The sequence below is a fragment of the Salvelinus alpinus genome, chromosome 5 (genome assembly GCF_045679555.1).
Source record: "Salvelinus alpinus chromosome 5, SLU_Salpinus.1, whole genome shotgun sequence".
In the NCBI taxonomy this organism is placed as follows: domain Eukaryota; kingdom Metazoa; phylum Chordata; class Actinopteri; order Salmoniformes; family Salmonidae; genus Salvelinus; species Salvelinus alpinus.
The window spans coordinates 79,192,641-79,218,706 of record NC_092090.1 but is presented as its reverse complement, the minus strand read 5'-3'; the positions used below and the strand labels follow the sequence as shown (position 1 = coordinate 79,218,706).

The following is a 26,066-nucleotide window of genomic DNA, read 5'->3' as shown; positions in this document are numbered from 1 at the left end:
GAAGAAAATAGACTTAGGAAGGAGAGCCAGTGGATGAGTGGACTGTGTGAGTGTGGAGGATATGAGGGTGGTGACCTGTAGCCCAGCAGGAATGTCATAGACGATGCGGATGGTCTTGGCCTCTGGGTAGCCGGGCAGGCAGTGGGGGATGACATGGTACTCCATCTTCCCAGGGGGCTGTGTGCCTGTCTTCTCCCCATAGATAGCCTTACAAGTGGGGCACTGAAGACTGCCATCCTGGATAGGGACAGATTCAATGTTCAATATTCATAACTAATCTAATCAAACAAATGTAATCTAATCTAGAGTTGGTTTCATGACAGCGATCCTTCTTCTGTCCTTAATTGACTTTTAAAATGACCATGAACTGTGTTTAGCTGAGTAAGACCTGCTTCCTATTAGTTTGATCTCAATCTAATCTAATTGTTATCATAGCATACCCCATCACATCAAATGGGGGGTGTAATTTCACCCACTACTTTACAATTTCACCCACTACTATACAATATAATATTATAATACCATAACAAGCGCTGGCACGTATGCGCCTTCTCACCTTGTTGCCATTGTTGTACATGGCAACCAGGCACAGCAGATGGTACATATGCCCACACTTGCCAAGTTTGCCCACCACCTCTGGCTTTATGCCCTTGACACCCTCGTAGCCTGATGACATCACCAGCCTCTCCCTGCAGATGGTGCAGTCCTGGGAAGGGAAGGTGAGTGGGCACCAGTTAGACCATAAGAGCTACTGCATGTTACTGTAGGGTTGGGATGCATAGCAATAATACACTGTATAATGATTACAAACTGTATTAAAACTGTGTACGTGTGTGTCATCCAGGACTATCCTTACCTCATCAGGGGCTACTTTCACTTTCTCTGTGTATCTCCGCACCACATCCTCTGGGTTTTTCCCTAGCAATCAAACACAACATTGAAGGCATGTGGTTGAAAGGAACAAAAGACACTTACTCACACACACAATCATTACTCGCAGACAGATGCATATTGTCCTTTGAAGACCCAAGATGACTAGATGGATCTGCATAAGGAGACGTCTATTTGAGCAATAGGTAAACCCAGTGACTGGTCTGGGTCTAAAGTACCATAGCCCTGCTTGATTGTGATGAGACCAGTCCAAGAAGAGAGCGTGTGTGAATAAATACAGTGTGTGATGTTGAAGATGAGGTCACCTTCAAAGTGACACAGAACAATGAGCCATCACCCACACACTAGGCTAATCTCAGAGTGAAACCAAGCTAGCATAGCTGACAGGAAGAGAGAGAAAGAGACAGAAAAACGAGAGCGGCAATGTGAGAAATCGATGGAGAGGGTGAGAGAGAGACAGAGAGAGATGGAGAAGGTTTGAGTTAGGGGAGAGTGGGGTAAGTTGAGCCCTTTTTTAAACTCAGTATCACTACGTCAAGGGATGTTCAGGATGTTGTGTATGCCTGGAAGTAATCAGAATTCATGTAAACAGCAGTTTTGAAAACATAGCTTGGCACAATATACCCTAAGTATGGAGTAAGTTGAGCATAGGTTGGGTAAGTGGGTGATGATGTCCTGTGACAGTGGGTGATGGTGCTGGTAGGTCAAAGTTGAATTCATGGAATGGGGGTGTGGTATATTGTATATCTTAAATGTATACCTACATTCTTTTCAGGCATAGATCTATCTGTTCAATATCACTTCCCCTTCCATTTCTTGACCAGTTGTTGTTTCAATGTGACCATCCGTAGGCAAGTTCTCTGCATTTGAGGCTACTAAGCCCATTAAATGGTCTGTGAAATTCTATCATAGCCTCACTTTCACACAGGTACATTCTCGTTATCTTTTTTTCCTTCAGTATCATTCAGTCTATTTGTTCATCCCTTGCTGCAGCTCGAATTGGACTTCTTCTCTCACTTCCTTGGCTGCTCTCTGAAGAACCTCAAGGGGGCCAGACCCCTGCTTTATGTTTGTATACACGGGGAACGATGATGTCTGCTTTGTAACAATAAAAATGCACTATCTTGAGTCCATATGCATGACACATTGCAAAAATACTATGCATATTATGCATAAAATGGACTAAATGTAATCATTATTTGTATGGGGTATCGTAGCCATTGGCTCAACTTACCCCAAGGCAGTGGTGGAAAAAGTACCCAATTGTCATACTTCAGTAAAAGTAAAGATACCTTAATATAAAATGACTCAAGTAAAAGTGAGTCACCCAGTAAAATCCTACTTGAGTAAAAGTCTAAAAGTATATCGTTTTAAATATACTTAAGTATCAAAAGTAAATGTAAAAGTATAAATCATTTAAAATTCCTTATATTAAGCAAACCAGATGGCACCATTTTCTTATTTTTTTTAAATTACAGATAGCCAGGGGCATGCTCCAACACCGAGACATAATTTACAAAGGAAGCATGTGTTTAGTGAGTCCGCCAGATCAGAGGCAGTAGGGATGACCAGGAATGTTCCCTTGATAAGTGTGTGAATTAGACAATTTTCCTGTCCTGCTGAGCAGTCAAAATGTAACGAGTGCTTTTGGGTGTCAGGGAAAAAGTATGGAGTAGAAAGTACATAATTGTCTTTAGGAATGTAGTGAAGTAAAAGTAAAAGTAGTCATTTCTTTAGGAATGTAGTGAAGTAAAAGTAAAAGTTGTCAAAAATATAACAAGTAAAGTACAGATACCGCAATAAATGACTTAAGTGAAAAAAGCAAAAAAAGAAACGTCCCTTTTTCAGGACCCTGTCTTTCAAAAATAATTCGTAAAAATCCAAATAACTTCACAGATCTTCATTGTAAAGGGTTTAAACACTGTTTTCCATGCTTTTTCAATGAACCATAAACAATTAATGAACATGGACATGTGGAACGGTCGTTAAGACACTAACAGCTTACAGACAGTAGGCAATTAAGGTCACCGTTATGAAAACTTAGGACACTAAAGAGGCCTTTCTACTGACTCTGAAAAACACCAAAAGAAAGATGCCCAGGGTGCCTGCTCATCTGCGTGAACACGCCTTAGGCATGCTGCAAGGAGGCATGAGGACTGCAGATGTGGCCAGGGCAATATATTGCAATGTCCTTACTGTGAGACGCCTAAGACAATGTTACAGGGAGACAGGACGGACAGCTGATCGTCCTCGCAGTGACAGAAAATGTGTAACAACACTTGCACAGGATCGGTACATCCAAACATCACACCTGTGGGACAGGTACAGGATGGCAACAACAACTGCCTGAGTTACACCAGGAACGCACAATCCCTGCATCAGTGCTCAGACTGTCCGAAATAGGCTGAGAGAGGCTGGGCTGAGGGCTTGTAAGCCTGTTGTAAGGCAGGTCCTCACCAGACTTCACCGACAACAACGTCACCTATGGGCACAAACCCACCGTCGCAGGACCAGACAGGACTGGCAAAAAGTGCTCTTCACTGACGAGTCATGGTTTTGTCTCACCAGGGGTGATGGTTGGATTCACGTTTATCGCCGAAGGAATAAGCGTTACACCGAGGCCTGTACTCTGGAGCGAGATCGATTTGGAGGTGGAGGGTCCGTCATGGTCTGGGGCGGTATGTCACAGCATCATCGGACTGAGCTTGTTGTCATTGCAGGAAATCTCAACACTGTGCGTTACAGGGAAGACATCCTCCTCCCTCATGTGGTACCCTTCCTGCAGGCTCATCCTGACATGACCCTCCAGCATGACAATGCCACCAGCCATACTGTTCATTCTGTGTGTGATTTCCTGCAAGACAGGAATGTCAGTGTTCTGCCATGGCCAGCGAAGAGCCCGGATCTCAATCCCATTGAGCACGTCTGGGACCTGTTGGATCGGAGGGTGAGGGCTAGGGCCATTCCCCCAGAAATGTCCGGAAACTTGCAGGTGCCTTAGTGGAAGAGTGGGGTAACAACTCACAGAAAGAACTGGCAAATCTGGTGCAGTCCATGAGGAGGAGATGCACTGCAGTACTTAATGCAGTTGGTGGCCACACCAGATACTGACTGTTACTTTGATTTTGACCCCCTCCCCCCCCTTTGTTCAGGGACACATTATTCCATTTCTGTTAGTCACATGTCTGTGGAACTTGTTCAGTTTATGTCTCAGTTGTTGAATCTTGTCATTTTCATACAAATGTTTACATATGTTAAGTTTGCTGAAAATAAACGCAGTTGACAGTGAGAGGAAGTTCCTTTTTTTGCTGAGTTTAGTACTTTCAAGTATTTTTACTTAAGTACTTTACACCACTGCCCCAAGGTAAACATTTTGACTATATTAGCCCACACAGCTACAAGGATGCACTTTCATCCTATATTGTAGATTATAGAGACCTCAACTGATGTATAAAACAGTCTTTTCATTTGACTTTGTAAAAATCTATTTTTTTGGACCTAACTTGCATACAACTTTGCCATGTGGTTTCTTCCTTCACAGACTCCATGAAATGATGACCTCTTCCTAAATATTTGGTCACAATTCATTTTGTGTATGGTTTCCGAGAAACAAGGGATGACTCAACTAACAATTTGGCTCAACTTAGCCCACTCTCTCCTATGCATTTTCAGGCACTGCCTTTTTAATGGCTTCATTAGCTGGATCAAAGGCCTCTTTAGCCTCCTTTTGAGTGGCAGACAGAACAGGTCAGGATAACCACAAATATCTGTCCTTTTCTGCCTTGCTCCATGTGGGCTATGCTGCATCAACGCAGGAACAATTGGCTTCGACCCATTTATGAATCTGTGTTGTCATGCCATCCCAATGCCACCGCCTGGGTCTAAGGCCGGGGATGGAAGGATAGAGGGAAGAGAGGAAGGGAATAGAGGTGGGGTCTGGGTAAACAGAGTGATGCAGGGCTGGAAAACCCACAGCCTCACTGACCAATTAGGACAAAAACTCACCCGGGGTCGCCTGGAATTTCCACAGCATCAAATAGACTTTGGCCTAGCGCCATATCAGCTAAAGCCACACATCTCACCACTAGATCCTCATCAACCCATCTCACTACAATAGCTTCCTCTTAATTATAGTTGTGGAAAAAGCTCTGTTCATTTCAATGTGGCGGGTGTAACTGTTAGCCCTCCCTTTCCCTTCTTATCCAGAGAAGATATTTACTTTACATCTCAATGTCTCAATAGCATCTGTCTCACGCTCCATGACAGACCCTTCTCCCCTCCAGTGGTTCCAAGAGTCCTCCCTGTCATACATACATACCTCTCCTGAGGTGCTTCTTCTTGGTCTTGCGGCGGATGCCGTTGACCCCAGGCACAGGCTTCATGTCACTCTTGTTTATGGGCGGCGGGTGCAGAATGGGCTTAGGGGCCCTGGTCAGACACACAGGCAGGCCAGCCGCACACATCAGGATACCTGTCATACCTGGCATAGACACACATGCATACAATAAAGAAAAGAGTCGTGTTAGTTTACTATTATGAGTAAGAATGGATGCGAAAGGTAAAGCACTCAATTAAATGCGGCCTCCAAATTTTTATTTGATTTCTAATTGCAAAAGAGAAGAACAATTACCTGCAATTGCTGGGTGAACTGGTCCAGAGACAGTAAGGTTCTTAACAGGAAGGGGAGGGACCCTACAGAGAGAAAAACTTCCAATATGATATCAGGTTTTCAAAAGGGTAAAAATAATGACACTACAGTTAGTTCACTGTTATTAAGAACTGCACATTCTCAATTAGAACGGCCACACTTACACAGATGTGGAATATGATGCCATTGTGCGAATAGTCCATGGTCACATGTACTACAGTAGCTATACCACAAACACAGTCAGGACAGCTTGACTCATCTCCAGACTGTTGAACCAGGGCATGATTCAGAACACACACTCCACACAGAGGACGAAGACTGTTGTTTACTCTCAGAGACATCTAAAATAGGAAGCGATGGAAAGCTGTGCACAAAGCATGTGGGTCATGATGAGCCTATGTGAGTGTGTGTTGGTAAGTCCCTTTTGAGAAAACATGGCCTCAGCTCCAGTCTGGTAATAGAGGGCACTCCCACACAAGGCAGACCAGGCTGCAGAGAAAGGTCACCTGTCAGAGGAGATAAGGTAAGAGACCGCAGACTGAGCTTCTGTTGCTGCTGCTGCTGCTTCTGCTACTCTATGTGAAGAAAAAGAAGAACTGATCTGCAGTGATGGAGAGGACCACATAGAAGAAAAGGCAGCCATTTTGATGTCAACACAGCCAAAACAGTTTGAGTGCTTAGACAACGGTAGCAAAGAAAAGAGAGCAACTTTGAATGACTGAATTATTACACTGTATTAACTTACATAGTTTTCACATGCAAGAAGCATGTCACTTAATTACAGTAGAATGATATACATGTTCTCAGTTTCCCAAAGGTGTTATGTAACATTGATACCATTGATCTAGGAGATCCCTTCCCCCATCTCTCTGTCTCTTTCTCCTCTCTCTCTCTCCAGCACCTCCCTTACAAAATCCCCAACGAGAGGCTGCTTTGATATGAGTAGAGTCCTGTGATCCTGTGCCAGGGGATCCCTTCAATGAACTCTGGAGAAATAAAAGGTCCACGTGACCTGGACACTCTGGGTCTGATCTGCCTTATCTCCACTCACTCTCAGGGGAACTATTGTAGTGCTACGCAGGGCCAAGCCACAGAGTAGTAGAGTAGAGATTTGAAGCTAAGGCCAGGGTATTGACCTAAACTATAGCATTGATGTACACTACCATTCAAAAGTTTGGGGTCACTTAGAAATGTCCTTGTTTTTGAAAGAAAAGCTATTTTTTTGTAGAATGTGGTCAGAAATACAGTGTAGACATTGTTAATGTTGTAAATGACTATTGTAGCTGGAAAATGGCCCATTATCAGCAACCATCACTCCTGTGTTCCAATGGCACGTTGTGTTAGATAATCCAAGTTTATAATTTTAAAAGCTAACTGATCATTAGAAAACCCTTTTGCAATTATGCTAGCACAGCTGAAAACTGTTGTTCTGATTAAAGAAGCAATGCAACTGGCCTTCTTTAGACTAGTTGAGTATCAGGAGCATCAGCATTTGTGGGTTCGATTACAGGCTCAAAATGGCCAGAAACAAAGATCGTTCTTCTGAAACTCGTCAGTCTATTCTTGTTCAGAGAAATGAAGGCTATTCCATGTGAGAAATTGCCAAGAAACTGAAGATCTTGTACAATGCTATGTATTACTCCCTTCACAGAACAGAGCAAACTGACTCTAACCAGAATAGAAAGAGGAGTGGGAGGCCCTGGTGCACAACTGAGCAAGAGGACAAGTACGTTAGAGTGTCTAGTTTGAGAAACAGACGCCTCACAAGTCCTCAACTGGCAGCTTCATTAAATAGCCCACGCAAAACACCAGTCTCAATGTCAACAGTGAAGAGGCGTCTCCGGGATGCTGGCCTTCTAGGCAGAGTTCTTCTGTCCAGTGTCTGTGTTCTTTTGCCCATCTTAATCTTTTCTTTTTATTGGCCAGTCTGAGATATTGGCTTTTTCTTTGCAACTCTGCCTAGAAGACCAGCTCCCGGAGTCGCCTCTTCACTGGTGACATTGAGACTGGTGTTTTGCGGGTGCTATTTAATGAAGCTGCCAGTTGAGGACTTGTGAGGCGTCTGTTTCTCAAACTAGACACTCTAACGTACTTGTCCTCTTGCTAAGTTGTGCACCGCGGCCTCCCACTCCTCTTTCTATTCTGATTAGAGCCTTCTGTGAAGGAAGTACTACACAGCATTGTACAAGATCTTCAGTTTCTTGGCAATTTCTCTCATGGAATAGCCTTAATTTCTCAGAACAAGAATAGACGGACAAGTTTCAGAAGAAAGTGCTTTGTTTCTGGCCATTTTGAGCCTGTAATCAAACCCACAAATGCTGATGCTCCAGATACTCAACTAGTCTAAAGAAGGCCAGTTTATTGCTTCTTTAATAAGAACAACAGTTTTCAGCTGTGCTAACATAATTGCAAAAGGGTTTTCTAATGATCAATTAGCCTTTAAAATGATAAACTTGGATTCGCTAACACAATCTGCCATTGGAACATAGGAGGGATGGTTGCTGATAATGGGCCTCTGTACGCCTATGTAGATATTCCATAAAAAATCTGCCGTTTCCAGCTACAATAGTCATTTAAAACATGAACAATGTCTACACTGTATTTCTGATCAATTTGATGTTATTTTAATGGACAATAAATGAGCTTTTCTTTCAAAAACAAGGATATTTCTAAGTGACCCCAAACTCTTGAACGGTAGTGTATGTCAGACAGCTGTGTGCATGTGTGGCCCATGTATGCTTGAAAGACATATATAATTCAGGCGTTTCATGGAGGGTGTTGTTTGTGATTAAACAACTCATTCTCACCAGGAGAGAGCAACATCCAACAAGAGCCCTTAGCGCTCTCACACGCACGTGGAAGTGCTACAGCATTTGTAAACATTACATGTTAACACCATGAGATCATTCAACCATATAACCTCTTGCTGAGCAAAAACACGCAACAGCATTCCTTGCTACATTTTATTTCAAAATATGGGAAGCTAATAACTCCAACTTTAAGCTTTTAACAAGACCCTTGGGTTCTTCTGGGGCCAGTGACCTGGTCCTTCCTGCAGCTGCAGCTGGGGCTCATACGTTTGGGCCACTGCTGACCTACATCCTCCCTCCACCCCTTCACCAGGGCCATGGTCACGAGTCTACAGCTGCTTACCTAAAGCCCTCACACTTGCTCCTAAGATCTACTGAACATTTAGTTGTATTTACATCTATTACTAAGGCTGCTGGTCAGATTTTACCAGGAGGAAGTACCTTACAAATGTACAGTATAGGTACACATGTTCACTGAACACATATGCGTGTAGGCTACAGTATTGTAGGCGTGTTGTCGTATTCCATGATTTAGTAAGGACCCATTAACCTTTTTATCGCTTTGGTTCCGTCCACCCTTGGCACTCTCTTCATTCTCTGCTCTCTCTTCTCCTCACCTCTCTCCCAGACTGACTTTCCAGCCTGACTTGAGCAGGACTTCATTAAACTGAGAGCAATGTGATTTCCTCCCGATAGAGACCAAATTAGGCCCAGTTAGAGAAATGCTGACGGAGCCCTTATATCTCCTCATCTGTTTATCATGTACCAGGAAGACAGGGGGAGGAGGAGAAGAGGAGAAAACTCAAAAAATGCTTAATTTTATATTGATGTGATGGAGGACTGGGAGAGGCAGGCAGGCCCTGCCCAGGGAAAGAGAACAGCAGGAGTAATGCACTTCCCAAAGCACCCCAAAACATACAAATAAGCAATAATGACACAGAGCATCTCTACAATTTCATCGGTTTGGTCTGGATGGGCCTTCATAATTTATTCAGTTATTTCTCCTTTAATTCTATCTAAAGGAGACAGGGCTGAGGGCTCCAGTGGAGAGCAAAGCAGTGCAATGGTTGGGCTGTGTAATCCCTGCTGCGTCCCCTGACCTGTTCTCATCAGATAGCTAGCTCTCCAGCCTGAACAGTCCAACACCGTTAATCAATTAACAGAAGGAGACATGAGCACCAAAACAAATCCTACTCACTCAGCCAAGGGCAGAGAGCTGGGCAGCATAGTACCTTTAACTGCTTCATAATTAAATGAGCTAGAAGTACAAGTATAAAGGATGTCTCTTACCATGCCCCCTCCTTTGGTGTCTTCATCTTTAGAACACACACAAAGAAATAAAAACAATTCTATCTTTTAGACAGCACAAACAATCTCTGGGTTTATCTGTGTTCTCAAATGGGGAAGTGAATGGAGGAAGTTGAGATGAGGAAGTGGCTTGCTGATGTTGAAATGACAAAAATCACCTGCTAACTGTCTCTTTGTCAAATTCACATTACAGAGGACTGGAGCAAACTCTGCAAGTGTCTCTGCAACTCTGTGCTCTGTACACTGCAGATAGACAGAGAACCAGAGGCCTTGTTCATTAGGAACTATCCCTCTAACATTTAATAAGGTGATATGCTCCTTATTATACTAACCACTAGGCTAACTGGGGTGACAGATAGCCTAGCGGTTAGAGCGTTGGCCCAGATCAAATCTCAGAGCCGACAAGGTAAAAATCTGTTGTTCTGCCTGTGAACAAGGCAGTTAACCCACTATTCCTAGGCTGTCATTGAAAATAAGAATTTGTTCTTAACTGACTAGTTAAATAAAGGTAAAATTTAAAAAAATCCACTCTAGTTTCTTCCTATTTGGAAGAATAAGTTACTAGTAGGGTTGTTTTTATACGTTGATTTTATACATGTTCTGACATTTCTTATTTAGGTGCAGAAGATCAAGCGTAAAGGCCCATTGGAAAGTGAATTGCAGGTGGCAACCATTGGAAACCCATATGAAAAGCAAATGTGAAATGTCAAGACAGACCAGTAGGGGGTGCTCTTTACTCCCCCTCTGATATTCACGATGACGTCACAACAACCACAATGTTCGAGTAGAGTGAAACTAAGCCTGAAATGATCCGGTAGTAAACGAGTTAATTAAACTACCTTATGATCATCTACATGTTACCACAAGGTTACTATTTCAACTGCATTCTTTGTCATTGGCGACAGAGGTGTTTTACTGTTATCTGTCCATAAATGCACTCGCTGAAATGTGTGAGGGTATTCACGTGTCTGTCTGTGAGGGTATTCACGTGTCTGTGTGTGACGGTATTCAAGTGTCTGTGTGTGAGGGTATTCACGTGTCTGTGTGTGAGGCTATTCACGTGTCTGTGTGTGAGGATATTCACATGTCTGTGTGTGAGGGTATTCACGTGTCTGTTTGTGAGGGTATTCACGTGTCTGTGTGTGAGGGTATTCACGTGTCTGTGTGTGAGGGTATTCACGTGTCTGTGTGTGAGGATATTCACATGTCTGTGTGTGAGGGTATTCACGTGTCTGTGTGTGAGGGTATTCACGTGTCTGTGTGTGTTGTTGTTAACCACACTTTTCCTTTGTGTGTAGAGCCACTTGCCTGGGAAACGTTGTTCTCCACCTCACCCCTTTCTCTCTCTGTCTCTCTCTCTGTCTTTCTCACAGTCTCCCCCACAGCCTCTCATAGTTCCCTCCTGCCCACTGCACAGAGAGGTGAGAAACGGGCACTCCATCCACTCCAGGCCTCTGATTTGATAGGGCCCTTCTAAATCACCACAGGACTTCTCAGCTGTTACACACACACACACGCACACGCACAAGCACACGCACACGCACACGCACACACACACACACAATAATACACTCCTGCCTGTTTCACACGCTCAGGTGAGCTAAGGGCAATATCAATCTGCCACCTGTCCACTCAGTGATGTGCTTCCATGAGCTGCCAACACCACACATTCCCTTACACAGAACTGGGCCTTGTGAAGTCAGTGTGTCTGCCTGAAAGACAGTATGATTTCAACGTATACTGTCTAACTGTTTCTCTCCCCATCAGCTGTGAGAAGGAAATCGGTTTATTTTGGTAAAGAAAACAGGATAGGGACTGAGGTATCAGTTCCAGCTCTAGATACTACTTTCCTTCAGTACTCTTCACTGAATCGCTCTCAGGTCAGATCGCTCTGCTCAAGCTCCCATTTTTCCCTGATCTATTATTCATCTCTCCCCAGTGTATCTCTGCCTCCACGGCAAATGGGTTTCCACAGCTACACGGGAGCACAGCTTTACACATGGATACACACAGGCGTACACTTCCACAAGAACACGCACTTAAACACACACACACACACACACACACGCACACACGCACACGCACACGCACACACACACACACACACACACACACACACACACACACACACACACACACACACACACACACACACACACACACACACACACACACACACACACACACACACACACACACACACACACACACACACACACAGACAGACAGAACAGAACAGAACAACCACCCAGTGCTTAGCATCGAATAACACCAATATGTGGTAGAAATGAACTGGGTAAAATTAGAGGCACAGAGCAGATAACAGCTATTCAGAGTCTATTGAGGCAAGCGTAAGCTTATTATTCAGGACAACCATGCTAAGATTCAAATGTGGAGCAGAAGGAAACAGTTCCCCACACTCCCCAGTGCAGAAAGAGATGAGAGACGAGAAAGTACAGAGAGGAGAGGACAGAGAAGATATGGGATAAAGAGGAGAGATGAGAGAGAGGCAGCTGAGGCAGTATAGCTGTCAATGACCTGGAGCTCTCTCTGCAGAGCCATTGATCCCCCAGTTAACAAGAGGTGCAGAAAATCAGTAGACACACAACAGAGAGATGGGGGGGGAGAGAGAGAAAGAGTGACACAACACAATGCACCAGACACATACACTATATGCCAGCAGAGGTATTGTAAAGCTGTACAGCAGACAGGTAGACAGACAGAGCAAGATGGTGTTATTTTTCCTTTTATACCTTTAATTGCTTTCATCTATAGTCATCGAATTTAAAATGCATTCCTAGTGCATTTGTGTTATTCTCATGTTCTGTTTTGCAAATCTGTAGCGGAATGTAATTCAAATGAATGTCATGGTTACCCTGGTGGGATGGCTCCTCTGGCAGTGCCCATGGAAATGCGCTGGGTGCCCGGCCGGTTCAGGTTGTTCTGCCCATTGATGATGGCATGGTGACCGTGGGAGTGTGCGTGGGCGTGGGAGTGGCCATGTGCAGGCGGAAGGGACGGCAGCGCCGGGGAACATGGGAAGTTGGCACTAGACAGGAGAGACTGCACCTGTTCAGCTTTGGCTTGGCCTCCTCCTGCGCTTATGTTGTTATGTTGTATATTATTGGTCCCGGCACCAGATGTGGGGGACCAGAGGGTGGTTCCAGCGAAGGTGTGCGTGCCTGTAGCCCCCGAAGGCCCCGTAGCCCCACCATACAGCTTACGGTGCTGAGAGGCCAGGATGGCGTTGGAGGCAGCCCGCGTGCTGTTGACCAGGATGCACTGCTGACAGGAGCAGGGCTGGCCGGAGCTGGCTCCCACGGGCCAAGACTGGGACTTGGGGATGGAGCCCATGATGAGAGGGTAGGCTAGGTCCATGCGTCGGCGCAGGCGGCGTTTCCTCTGGCTCTGCCGGTTGGTCTGGACCATGCTGTTGAAGTCAATGAGGTAGCAGAAGCCCAGAGAGGTCAGGTCCAGCCAGGGGTGCTGCTTCTCATAGGCGTTCTGGATGGTCACACAGATCTCCATGTCGTAGGGCGTCCAGGAGCCGCTGTCGTTCTCCCATTCCCACACCACACCCTTCCCAGGGGCCGACGACGGCTCATAGAAGTTCCTGTGGACCGGCCTCATGGTGCCTGGAGGAAGAGAGGGAGGATAGGAGGTAAGCGGAAAGGGAATAACTGTACGCATCCATCATAGATTATTCACATACCAAGATATCAAACCACTTTTCGGTTAAATCATCATGCATTTAAATGTATAATTCATTGAATAAATTGGCCACGGAAGCTTCAAAATCAAAAAGCAACCCAGATACTAATATGTGAAAATGACAGACTGTCATGATTTCTACAGGTCTCTTTGTTGAGGAAGGGGAAGGGGAGGGGGAGACGGAGGTGTACCTCTGCCCCTCTGCTGATGGGCCCTCAGCCCCCACCTCCATTATAACACAATTATTGTGGTCACATGGGAAATCAGGACACCTCTCCCCATCCATCTCCTGGCTCTCCGGCGAGGAACAACAGAACCCATCCCCCATTTAATTTAACGGCTAAATGCACACTCCCTTGCAGGGTAGCACCGGGGTGATAATGCAAGGATGAAGGTGTGTGTAGTGGGGCTGGTGGGGATGGGTGGGGGTCAGTGTTGGTAACCCCCCAGTCATACAGTCCAGCACCACAGGCTCCGGAGAATAAAACGCATCAGCAGAATCAGCAGCGCTGACCTTGAATTCCTGCCGCAAACTGTGGTAAAGGACTTGGCTTGGTGGCTGATTTCATTTGGAAGGCTGCTGAAAACCTCTGCACACAGACATCGATACACACACACACACACACGCACGCACGCACGCACGCACGCACGCACGCACGCACGCACGCACGCACGCACGCACGCACACACACACACACACACACACACACACACACACACGAGAAATACAAATCTGAAAAACACGAACATGAGCCTAACATGCAGATTTACACTCTCTAAAAAGAGTGTGTTCTCAGGTCTCTGACCCAATAACTGGCTGTGCAGCAGCTCCACACTCTTGTTAAATGGTAAGTTAACACTAGCCTTATAAATATTTGATTATGTGGAGACTTTATTAGCTGTGCATCAATTTAGCTTCACCAACTAACGGTGAGTAAAAATAAACAGTCCCTCCCTTTAAGAGACAATTAGCTATTCATAGGCCGTAACAGAAGCTAATGTAAAGACAACGCTGTAAAGAAATATACTTAACAAAAATATAAACGCAACATGCAACAACTTCAAGTTGAAGCTACAGTTCATATAAGGAAATCAGTCAATTGAAGAAGAAAAAAATTAGGCCCTAATCTATGACTTTCACATGACCAGGAATTCAGTTATGCATCTGTTGGTCACAGATACCTTAAAAAAAAGTAGGGGCGTGGATCAGAAAACCAGCCAGTATCTGGTGTGGCCGTCATTTGCCTCATGCAGCGCAACATGTCTCGTTCGCATAGAGTTGATCAGGCTGTTGATTGTGGCATGTGGAATGTTGTCCCACTCCTCTTTAATGGCTGTGAGAAGTTGTTGGATATTAGCGGGAACTGGAACACGCTGTCGTACACGTCGATCCAGAGCATCCGAAACATGCTCAATGGATGACATGTATGGTGAGTATGCAGGCCATGGAAGAACTGGGATATTTTCATCTTCCAGGAATTGTGTACAGGTCCTTGCGACATGGGGCCTTGTATTATCATGCTGAAACATGAGGTGATGGCGGAGGATGAATGGCACAACAATGGGCCTCAGGATCTCGTTACGGTTTCTCTATCCATTCAAATTGCCATCAATAAAATACAACTGTGTTCTTGTCCATAGCTTATGCCTGCCCATACCATAACCCCACCGCCACCATGGGGCACTCTGTTCACAACGTTGACATCAGCAAACCGTTGACATCAGCAAACCGCCATACAAGTGCTCTGCGTTTGTGAGACCGGTTGGACGTAATGCCAAATTCTCTCTAAAACAATGTTGGATGTGACTTATGGTAGAGAAATTAACAGTAAATTATCTGGCAACAGCTCTGGTGGACATTCCTGCAGTCAGCATGCCAATTGGGCACACCCTCAAAACTTGTGCTGGGGACAATAAAAGGCCACTCTAAAATGTGCCGTTTTGTCACAACACAATCCCACAGATGTCTCAAGGTGCACCTGTGTAATGACCATGCTGTTTGATCAGCTTCTTGATATGCCACACCAGTCAGATGGATGGATTATATTGGCAAAAGAGAAATGCTCACTACCAGGGATGTAAACAAATTTGTTCACAACATTTTTGAGAAATTAGCTTTTTGTGCATATGGACAATTTCTGGGATCTTTTATTTCAGCTCTTGAAACATGGGACAAACACTTTACATGTTGTGTTTATATTTTTGTTCAGTGTATATAAATGGTGACATGCCCAAATGGAGGGTTGATTGTAAATCATGTTTCCTTGGTTATTAAAGCTAACTACCGTCAGAATATGATGAAGGTAGGGTCATGACACTCCCATGAGAAATAACCCCTCACTAGGGTCAACTTTTGAATACATTACCCCATCCTATTACAGACTATAAATCATATACATCACATGTAAACCCCAGGATATAACCTGTCAAAAGAAGAAACATGGGAATGTCGAACAGCCAAGAGCCAACCCTCTAATTAAATGACTGATTCTGGTCTAGTGTTTGTTTTCTATGCTGTGGTATTGACTGGGGTTAGCTAGGGCCTTAAGGAGAAAGTGAAGGTCACATGGAACCAAAACAGGAAGCTCCACTCACAAATAGCACAAACAACCTCCTCACAGTACCTCATATGGCTACCTGACCCATGTAATAATTTACTGTTGTATATATAACGGGTCGAGCCCAAAAGCTGAGGCAGAGTTGTTGATCCTCTCCGTGCGACCCAGCCGACCCTGCATGCTCTTCCTGACAGGAAACGGAGAGAGAGTGGTCACTTCCTGTCTGACTCTATGTGCTTTTGGCAGCAGTATCTCCCTTCCTGGAGTCTCTCCTCCTCTCCCCTCTCCCCCCTCCTCATGACATCCTCCAGCTGTCCTTGCCCAACACGACAGCGGTCCCATTGGGTGAGGAGTAGTGGCTGTGTGATGTATCACTGTGTCAAGCCTCACTGTGGGACTCTAACCCTAGCTCAAACACGGGGTGAATTGATGGTGAACTAAACTGTTAAGACTCATTCCACTAGTTCTGGAAAACTTAGTGGCTTCCTGATGATCTGTTCCCTCCCTGACAGAGTCTATCATTCACCTCTCTGTTTAATGGGGTTGTTTTGCCTTGAGTTGAAGACAGGTCAGTCTGATTCCCTCCCTTTGTCTTTCCTCAGGTAGGACATGTAACAAGACTGTCACTGCATCCTTCATTAGATAGCCCCCCAGATAATACAACAGGCCTCCTAAAGGAAGTGAAAGCAGATGCAATGTCACTGGTTCTGATATTATCGTGTCTTACCGCAGACTGGCTGTCATACGTGTTTGCTGATTCCACAAAACAGAGGACCAGTTACATCATCTGCAGGGCAGTTAAATCATCATAAAAGCTTAACTCTTGGGATACACAGCAGCCATACTTTACAACCACTGAACAGAATCAATAGTATAAAATAATATTTATACAGTGCTGTGAAAAATAATTTTCCCCCTTTCTGATTTTCTCTATTTTGGATACTGAACGTTATCAGATCTTCAACCAAAACCTAATATTAGATAAAGGGACCCTGAGTTTACAAATAACCAAAGAATTGATACTTAGTTTATTTATTTATTTAATTAAATTCATGCAACACCCAATTCCCCTGTGTGAAAAAGTAATTGCCCTTAAACTGGCGTGGCAGCGTAGCCTAGTGGTTAGAGTGTTGGACTAGTAACCGAAAGGTTGCATGATCAAATCCCTGAGCTGACAAGGTACAAATCTGTTGTTCTGCCCCTCAACAAGGCAGTTAACCCACTGTTCATAGGCTGTCATTGAAAATAAGAATTTGTTCTTAACTGACTTGCCTAGTTAAAAAAAATAAAACACCTATGACTGCAACCAAATGCTTCCTGTAGTTGTTGATCAGTCTCTCACATTGCTGTTGCATGCAGAACTGCTTTAGCTCAAAGACATTTGTGGGTTTTCAAGCATGAACTGCACCTCAACATCTTAATTAGATAGAGATTAGGTCTGGACCTCAAATTTGTTTATTTTTAGCCATTTTCATGTAGACTTGATTGTGTTTTGGATCATTGTCTTGCTGCATTACCCAGCTGCGCTTCAACTTCAGCTCACAGATGGATAGCCTGACATTCTCCTGTAGAATTATCTGCTGCTGAACAATTCATAAAAATCGCCACCGGACAATTTACATTGACCCCCTCCCCCCTTGTACACTGCTGCTACTCGCTGTTTATATTTGTTACCTATGCATAGTCACTTCACCCCCACCTACATGTACACAACTAGACTGTACCCCTGCACACTGACTCGGTACCGGTGCCCCCTGTTGTATATGGCATCGTTATTGTTATTCTTTTTATGTTACTTTTTATTATTACTTTTTATTTTAGCCTACTTCTTCTTGAAATGCACTGTTGGTTAAGGGCTTATAAGTAAACATTTCACGGTAAAGTCTAAAGTATTCGGAGTATGTGGCAAATAAAGTTTGATTTGATTAGATTTCTTTTTTTTTTTGCCTTTACCTCCCTTATCTCACCTCATTTGCTCACATTGTATATAGACTTATTTTTCTACTGTATTATTTACTGTATGTTTGTTTTACTCCAGGTGTAACTCTGTGTTGTTGTATGTTTCGAACTGCTTTGCTTTATCTTGGCCAGGTCGCAATTGTAAATGAGAACTTGTTCTCAACTTGCCTACCTGGTTAAATAAAGGTGAAATAAAAAAATAAAAAAATAAAACATTGGTTGGACTCGTCTCCTGTCTTATGCCATGCATGATTGCCTTAATTTGAAGCTGTAATCCAGACTGGTGTTTTCTACATCTCCTTAGCTATCATACTCGAATTCCATCATACTTGAACTGCACTGAAATCAAAAGTTTTATGTAACTGGGTTTCCCTTTCTAGTCCGTACTAGTTTTCAAGCCCTGCCACATCCGACGAGAGTCAGAGCCAGTGTAGTAGAAATCAATCTTAATCCTGTATTGACGCATTGCTTGTTTGATGTATACTGGTAAGATTTTCAGATATTATATTTGACAGAAAGTGATTTCATTTCAAGTGTACTGTTAGCTAGCTAATGTTAGCTGTCTGGGTTGCTAGCTAACATTGTGTATGATCTTATTCTTATTCTTCTCAGACACATTTGCTTGACTAGTTATAGCCATAGAACCTGGTTGGTAAGCTACCTGCAGATTCATGCAGGGTAGTAATGTCATGAGTTGTGATTATGATCCATTGTTTAGCTAGCTAGCTTGCTACATGTCTTAACAAAAGACTCCACTCTAATTTAAACAAAGTATTTTCATTTCAAGTTAAAGTGTACTGTTAGCTAGCTAACTAACGTTAGCTGGCTGGCTCGCTAACTAACGTTACATCATGTGTTGGGATTCATTGTTTACCTAGCTAACTATCTAGCTACATTTCTTAACAAAATACTCTCATCTTAGTGTGCCAGAGCGCAGAATAACTGATGCATTTTTGAACGCTCAACACCCGTTGAATATGTCCGGTGTCAATAAACGTTGGCAACGAAGCGTAATTCAATTGTTGCCAGCAGCACAGTTACAGTCACCAGTGCTCTGGATAACATGAAAAAAGTCTAAGCAGCTCTGCTAGGGCGAGTAAAATGGTCAGAGTGGGGTGTTCTCTCATTATGTGTCTGGAAGTAGCTAGCCAATGTTAGCCAGTTAGCTTGGGTGCTTGACTGTCGTTGTGAGGTCAGAGCTTTCGGAACAACCCTACTTATTGGCCAGAGCGTCCAGTGTGCGCTCTGAAAGCGAAACCACAGATACAGCGAGTAATGTTCAGTGAGCTGTTCTCTCTCTCTCTTAGATGTCTGGAAGTAGCTGGCAAGTTAGTACAGAATGGTTGGATCAACCCTTAAAGAGTTGGGTGGGGCTAAGGCTTAAGAGCAGTGGTTGCCAACCGGTCGATCGCGATCGACTGGTCGATCTTCAAGGCATTCCTAGTCGATAACCAAATACTTCTGTAGAAAAGCCAACAAGCGATAAAGGTTTGCACTTGTTTTTTTAAATCGTGTTGAGCTGTTGCCGGCAGGTGCACTTGATTCAAAAGTCCTACGCACCTGGTAAGCAAAGTGTTCCCATGAGACAAACTCCGCCTACCCGGCGGACCACCAAATCTGTGACTAAATCAAGAGCACCTACTGTGCTGCCCAATTGGATAGCTCAAATCACTGTGGCTACAGAGCTTCCATGACCCTGGCCATAGTCAAGTTTAATAGGTTACTAGCCTACGTAAGATTTAATAACTTTTAAAACCATGACCACAGAGAGACTGTCAACGGATACAGCAAAGAACTGCTGTTTTTATGAGTGAGCTATTACTATTAACACTATTACAAAACGCACTTCTCCGTACAATGTGAATTTGTGCATGAGGCAGATGCGGTGCGACTCGAGTTTCGCCATCAGGTGGAAGACGGTGTCCCCTCTCTCTGATCAGTCTCACTGGAGGAAAGGAAGTAGAGATCAGGGACTGTGAGAGGCGGTTGGGAAAAATCGTTTTGAACTGACATCCAACTTTGAGTTCCAAGTCGGAAACTCGGCATCTTCCTAGAGCTCCGACTTTTCGACCTGAAGATCACTGACGTCGTGATTTGACCTCGTTGACCATCAGATGCATGTACCATCAGTCCAGTAAAATAAAAAAGCTAATGATTTCAATTCATGCTCAACAAGTGCTAAACCAACTGATCTATTTTGTTATCAAAGCTCGAGTTTTGAAATATAATATGGTCTGATTAACAATATTGGCAGGCCAATCATATATCTAATATGCTGTGATAATGTATTAGGCCTAGTGCCCAGACCTCATTCCTATTAAACTGTCTGTGTGAGGTTAATGTAAAATAAAAAATCTGAGCAGTAGATCTCAGCTTGCTTTTTGACTGTGAAAGTGATCTTGACTCAGAAATAGCTGGTCACCACTGCTTAAGAGGGTGTCGACAATGCTGAATGGGTGTAGACAAAGAAGGGCTTTCCAATAGTAATACCAAAACATTGAAAGACGGTTTTCTCAAAAGTGAGTTTACAAGTTGATTAACTTTCAAAGGAGAATTACTTTCCCATTGTTCCTCAAATGCAGTGTATGATTTACCATTTTGTAGCTCTGAGTCTCTACTTTCATCCAATGCAAAAAACAGAAATTAAAATGCTGCTACATAAGACCGAATCCAGGTGGTGATACACAACAGATACTGTAGGTTCAGTGAAATGTGCAGATTAGGGTTAAGTGCCTTAGTCAAGGGCACAGACAGATTTTCACCATGTCGGCTCAGGTATTCGAATCAGCAACCTTTTGTTCACTGGCCCAAGGCTCTAACCGCTATACAACCTGCTGCATTAGCACACTGACCTTGCACACAGGCAACATCCCTAGCTAAGGATTACTTAAGGTAGTTTCAAGACTGACTAACCCCTTTATACTCATATGGTCATAGTAAATCCTATCCAAATCTGTCCATTTGGCTTATTGATGTGTCCCTCCTGACTCTGTGATGTTTCAGTGGCCTCCCAGGGGGATGCTACAACACCCTGAATGGAATGTTCTGGCCTGATAATGACGCACACAGATAATTTAATAGCACAAGTAAAACCTGACTTCATCAAAAACCTGCTGAAAAATTCATGAGATTCAGGCTTTGTTGTCAGAGAAACGCGGAGTTAGGATTTGTTGTCATGGTCATGGAAGCCTCCAAGGGTTTGTCCACAGCTGTGTGTTCCCAGTAACCGTCTCCTCTCCTCACGGAACAAAGTACCAGTGGGTGGACAGCCCCCTGTCCTCTCTTCCACTCTCTCATCTCATCTCCTGCTGACGCCAGCCTTCTCTTTCCCCTCCTGTCACTCCTGGCTAGTCACCAACACTCACTGACCCATTGTTCACATTTTCCAACCTGTCACTCATTGGCCACCATCCTGATCTTAGACAACACCCTTGTTGTCCACCTAGGCGATGGACAGATCTAGAGCTGGGAGAATCTGCTATAGTCAATTAAGGTCCACATTACCCAGCACTCATGGACACTCTTACTGACACTTGTGGCTGCTTCACGTGATGTATTGTTGTCTCTACCTTTTTGCCCTTTGTGCTGTTGTCTGTGTCTAACCATGTTTGCACCATGTTTGTGCTGCTACCATGTTGTGGTGCTACCGTGTTGTGTTGTTGTCATGTTGTGTTGCTACCATGTTGTGTTGTTGTCTTAGGTCTCACTTTATGTAGTGTTGTCTCTCTTGTCGTGATGTGTGTTTTGTCCTACATTTTTATTTTAATCCCCCGTCACCGCAGGAGGCCTTCTGCCTCTTGGTAGGCCGTCATTGTAAATAAGGATTTGTTCTTAATTGACTTGCATAGTTAAATAAAGGTTCAATAAAAAATTATGTGGTGCGATAAGCAGGCTGATGAAAAACCCCCTCGTGTCTCCAGCTACAGGCCTATTATGTATCCCAATAATTGACAAGCTTCTCCAATTCCCAATGGGCCACGCTGAGCTTATTAAAAATAGCTCCATGATTTCCTGTAACTACAGAGGGAGAGAGACCAGTAACAGGTAGCCTACACTGTGAGGCTGTGGAATGCTGGCTGAGGGGTATTTAACAGGAAGAGGGAAATATATGTTTTTATTACAGAAGCCAAACTGACTCGCCAGCAGCGTACACTGTGGCGCTTGGTCAGGGGCACTCTTTTTCTCACTAATATATCAGAACATTACATGCATTTATTAAATCAGGGTTTGGCATATAAAAGCTTTTACATTTCACTTCTGTAGGATATACTGTATAGCAACAATATTTCGTACAGTTCATCAACCTAATTTCTAACAAAAAGTTTATTGAGCTGTACATTACTTTGCACTTAGAAGCATTCATTCTGTTGTTTATTATCTTGAACATATTCTCTGTGACAATATTGTATGTCAGTGAACGCAGTGAATAAACAATAAGTATTCCATTAAGTTCAACTGTATACAGGCAATAAAGTAATTGAGGTATGTTTGATGTTTTCCATAAACCCCACTAGCGCAGCCTGAAATGACATTTCCCTTTCATCTCCTCAAAACGACCTTCACAAACAATTAACCGATACCGTTATGAGAGAACACACAGAACCAGTTCTTAGTGAAAACACCGAACCAGTTGAGAGAACACTTAGTAGCAGCTCTTAGAGAACACACAGAACCAGCTCTTAGTGAACACAAAGAACCAGTGGAGAACACACAGAACCAGCTCTTAGAGAACACACAGAACCAGTTGAAAGAACACACAGAACCAGTTAGGGAACACACAGAACCAGCTCTTAGAGAACACACAGAACCAGTTCAGAGAAGACACAGTAGCAGCTCTTAGAGAACACACAGAACCAGTTGAAAGAATACACAGAACCAGTTAGGGAACACACAGAACCAGCTCTTAGAGAACACACAGAACCAGCTCTTAGAGAACACACAGTAGCAGCTCTTAGAGAACACACAGTAGCAGCTCTTAGAGAACACACAGTAGCGGCTCTTAGAGAACACACAGTAGCAGCTCCTAGAGAACACACAGTAGCAGCTCTTAGAGAACACACAGTAGCAGCTCTTAGAGAACACACAGTAGCGGCTCTTAGAGAACACACAGTAGCAGCTCCTAGAGAACACACAGTAGCGGCTCTTAGAGAACACACAGTAGCAGCTCCTAGATAACACACAGTAGCAGCTCCTAGAGAACACACAGTAGCGGCTCTTACAGAACACACAGTAGCAGCTCCTAGAGAACACACAGTAGCAGCTCCTAGAGAACACACAGTAGCGGCTCTTACAGAACACACAGTAGCAGCTCTTAGAGAACACACAGAACCAGTTGAGAACACACAGAACCAGCTCTTAGAGAACACACAGAACCAGCTCTGAGAGAACACACAGTAGAAGCTCTGAGAGAACACATACCATGAGGGAGTGGAGGAGAACAGATGAAACTGCATTATCATTATGAGATAAAACATCTAGGTCAAAGATCTCTTGAATGTGATAAATAGTAGTGAAAATGCAATCTCTAGGTGGGTGCTTCTCATGAAACCAGTTTTAATTAAACATGTCTGTAGCAAATTGAGTTACAAAAGCATGATGCATCTGCAAAAATAAACTATCATTCTGAGGACTAAGATGTCTAGCTTTGTCAATTTTTTTGTCAAATTATAATTTCGCCAGAATTCTTTACATTTTCACTCCAAATTCTCATTATCGAATTCTCAGGTCACTTTATACAATTTTACTTTGGAAAAACCTAACTTATTTGTATAAAACACAACATCTGTTGCTGTAGTTTTGTCAATAAATCATAGAAATGGTATACTAGTTTAAGTTTACATTAAACTATAATATTTATTACGTACAAACATAGTGTCTGTGTCTCATTACCGTAACACTTTTTCAAGTTCTTGTAAAAACTTTGGAGCACCCGAGTGGCGCAGTGGTCTAAGGCACTGCATCGCAGAGGTGTCACTACAGACCCTGGTTTGATCCTAGGCGGTATCACAACTGGCTGTGATTGGGAGTCCCCTAGGGAAGTGCACAATCGTGCGGGTTAGGGGAGGGTTTGGCCGGGGGGGCTTTACTTGGCTCACAGCGCTCTAGCAACTCCTTGTGCGGGCCGGGCGCCTGCAGGCTGACCTCGGTCGTCAGGTGAATGGTGTTTCCTCCGACACATTGGTGTGGCTGGCTTCCGGGTTAAGCGGGTGGGTGTTAAGAAGCGCGATTTGGCGGATCATGTTTTGGAGGACGCATGACTCAACCTTCGCCTCCTGAGCCGGTTGGGAAGTTAAGGTTGCTGCCCCTATTACCCCTATTATCTCCAACCTTTTTAACCTCTCTCTCCTTTCTGGGGAGGTTCCCAGTGCTTGGAAGGCAGCCACGGTTCGTCCTTTATTTTTAAAGGGGGAGATCAAGCTGATCCTAACTGTTATAGGCCTATTTCTATTTTGCCCTGTTTATCAAAAGTGTTGGAAAAACTTGTCAATAATCAACTGACTGGCTTTCTTGATGTCTATAGTATTCTCTCTGGTATGCAATCTGGTTTCCGCTCAGGTTATGGATGTGTCGCTGCAACCTTAAAGGTCCTCAATGACATCACCATTGCCCTTTATTCTAAGCAATGTTGTGCTGCTATTTTTATTGACTTGGCCAAAGCTTTTGATGCGGTACACCATTCCATTCTTGTGGGCCGGCTAAGGAGTATTGGTGTCTCTGAGGGGTCTTTGGCCTGGTTTGCTAATTATCTCTCTCAAAGAGTGAAGTGTATAAAGTCAGAAAATCTGCTGTCTCAGCCACTGCCTGTCACCAAGGGAGTACCCCAAGGCTTGATCCTAGGTCCCACGCTCTTCTCAATTTACATCAACAACATAGCTCAGGCAGTAGGAAGCTCTCTCGTTCATTTATATGCAGATGATACAGTCTTATACTCAGCTGGCTCCTCCCCAGATTTTGTGTTAAATGCTCTACAACAAAGCTTTCGTAGTGTCCAACAAGCTTTCTCTACTGTTAAACTTGTTCTGAACACCTACAAAACAAAGGTCAAGTGGTTTGGTAAGAAGAATGCCCCTCTCCCCACAGGTGTGATTACTACCTCTGAGGGTTTAGAGCTTGAGGTAGTCACCTCATACAAGTACTTGGGAGTATGGCTAGACGGTACACTGTACTTCTCTCAGCACATATCAAAGCTGCAGGCTAAAGTTAAATCTAGACTTGGTTTCCTCTATCGTAATCGCTCCTCTTTCACCCCAGCAGCCAAACTAACCCTGATTCAGATGACCATCCTACCCATGCTAGATTACGGGGACATAATTTATAGATCGGCAGGTAAGGGTGCTCTCAAGCGGCTGGATGTTCTTTACCATTCGGCCATTAGATTTGCCACCAATGCTCCTTACAGGACACATCACTGCACTCTATACTCCTCTGTAAATTGGTCATCTCTGTATACCCGTCGCAAGACCCACTGGTTGATGCTTATTTATAAAACCCTCTTAGGCTTCACTCCCCCCTATCTGAGATATCTACTACAGCCCTCATCCTCCACATACAACACCCGTTCTGCCAGTCACATTCTGTTAAAGGTCCCCAAAGCACACACATCTCTGGGTCGCTCCTCTTTTCAGATCACTGCAGCTAGCGACTGGAACGAGCTGCAACAAACACTCAAACTGGACAGTTTTATCTCAATCTCTTCATTCAAAGACTTTGCGTGATGCATTGTTGTCTCTACCTTCTTGCCCTTTGTGCTGTTGTCTGTGCCCAATAATGTTTGTACCATGTTTTGTGCTACTACCATGTTGTAATGGCCTTCTCATTACCGAAACGGCTAAAAAGCTCATATTGGGAAAATGTTTTTTAAAATACTTTTATTTTCAGTGTTATGTTTAACTCAGGCCTTTTCATTAGGGAAGCAATGTTAAAACTGAAACATTTTTGGATACTGTAGCAGTATTGAACATTTTGTGGAAATTGTGGTCAAATGCATAATATCTCATGAAAAAACATAATAATAATTATGAAAGAGATCAGTACAGATCCTAATCTCAGTGACCCAAGAACAAAATAGTGAATGACCCAGGTATGTTCCAGTTAGCATTAGGACCCCTGAAACACATGGATGGCATGCATACAGTATCAGCATACATGTTCACAATTTACTAAAATATACTTCATAGGTAT

General features: G+C 43.8%; 1 protein-coding gene across 2 annotated transcripts in view; it reads right to left on the bottom strand.

Annotated features, from left to right (window-relative positions):
- Window positions 1–26,066, bottom strand: part of LOC139576878 (E3 ubiquitin-protein ligase DTX1-like) — a 60,840-nt gene that overhangs the window by 6,013 nt on the left and 28,761 nt on the right. For both annotated transcript variants that reach the window (XM_071403440.1, XM_071403438.1), the window contains exons 3-8: window positions 12,533–13,292; window positions 5,522–5,583; window positions 5,210–5,371; window positions 857–918; window positions 557–706; window positions 76–237 (exon numbers count right to left, since the gene is read on the bottom strand). In XM_071403440.1, coding sequence (XP_071259541.1) covers window positions 76–237; window positions 557–706; window positions 857–918; window positions 5,210–5,371; window positions 5,522–5,583; window positions 12,533–13,292 — 1,358 coding nt within the window. The remainder of the gene's footprint in view (window positions 1–75; window positions 238–556; window positions 707–856; window positions 919–5,209; window positions 5,372–5,521; window positions 5,584–12,532; window positions 13,293–26,066) is intronic.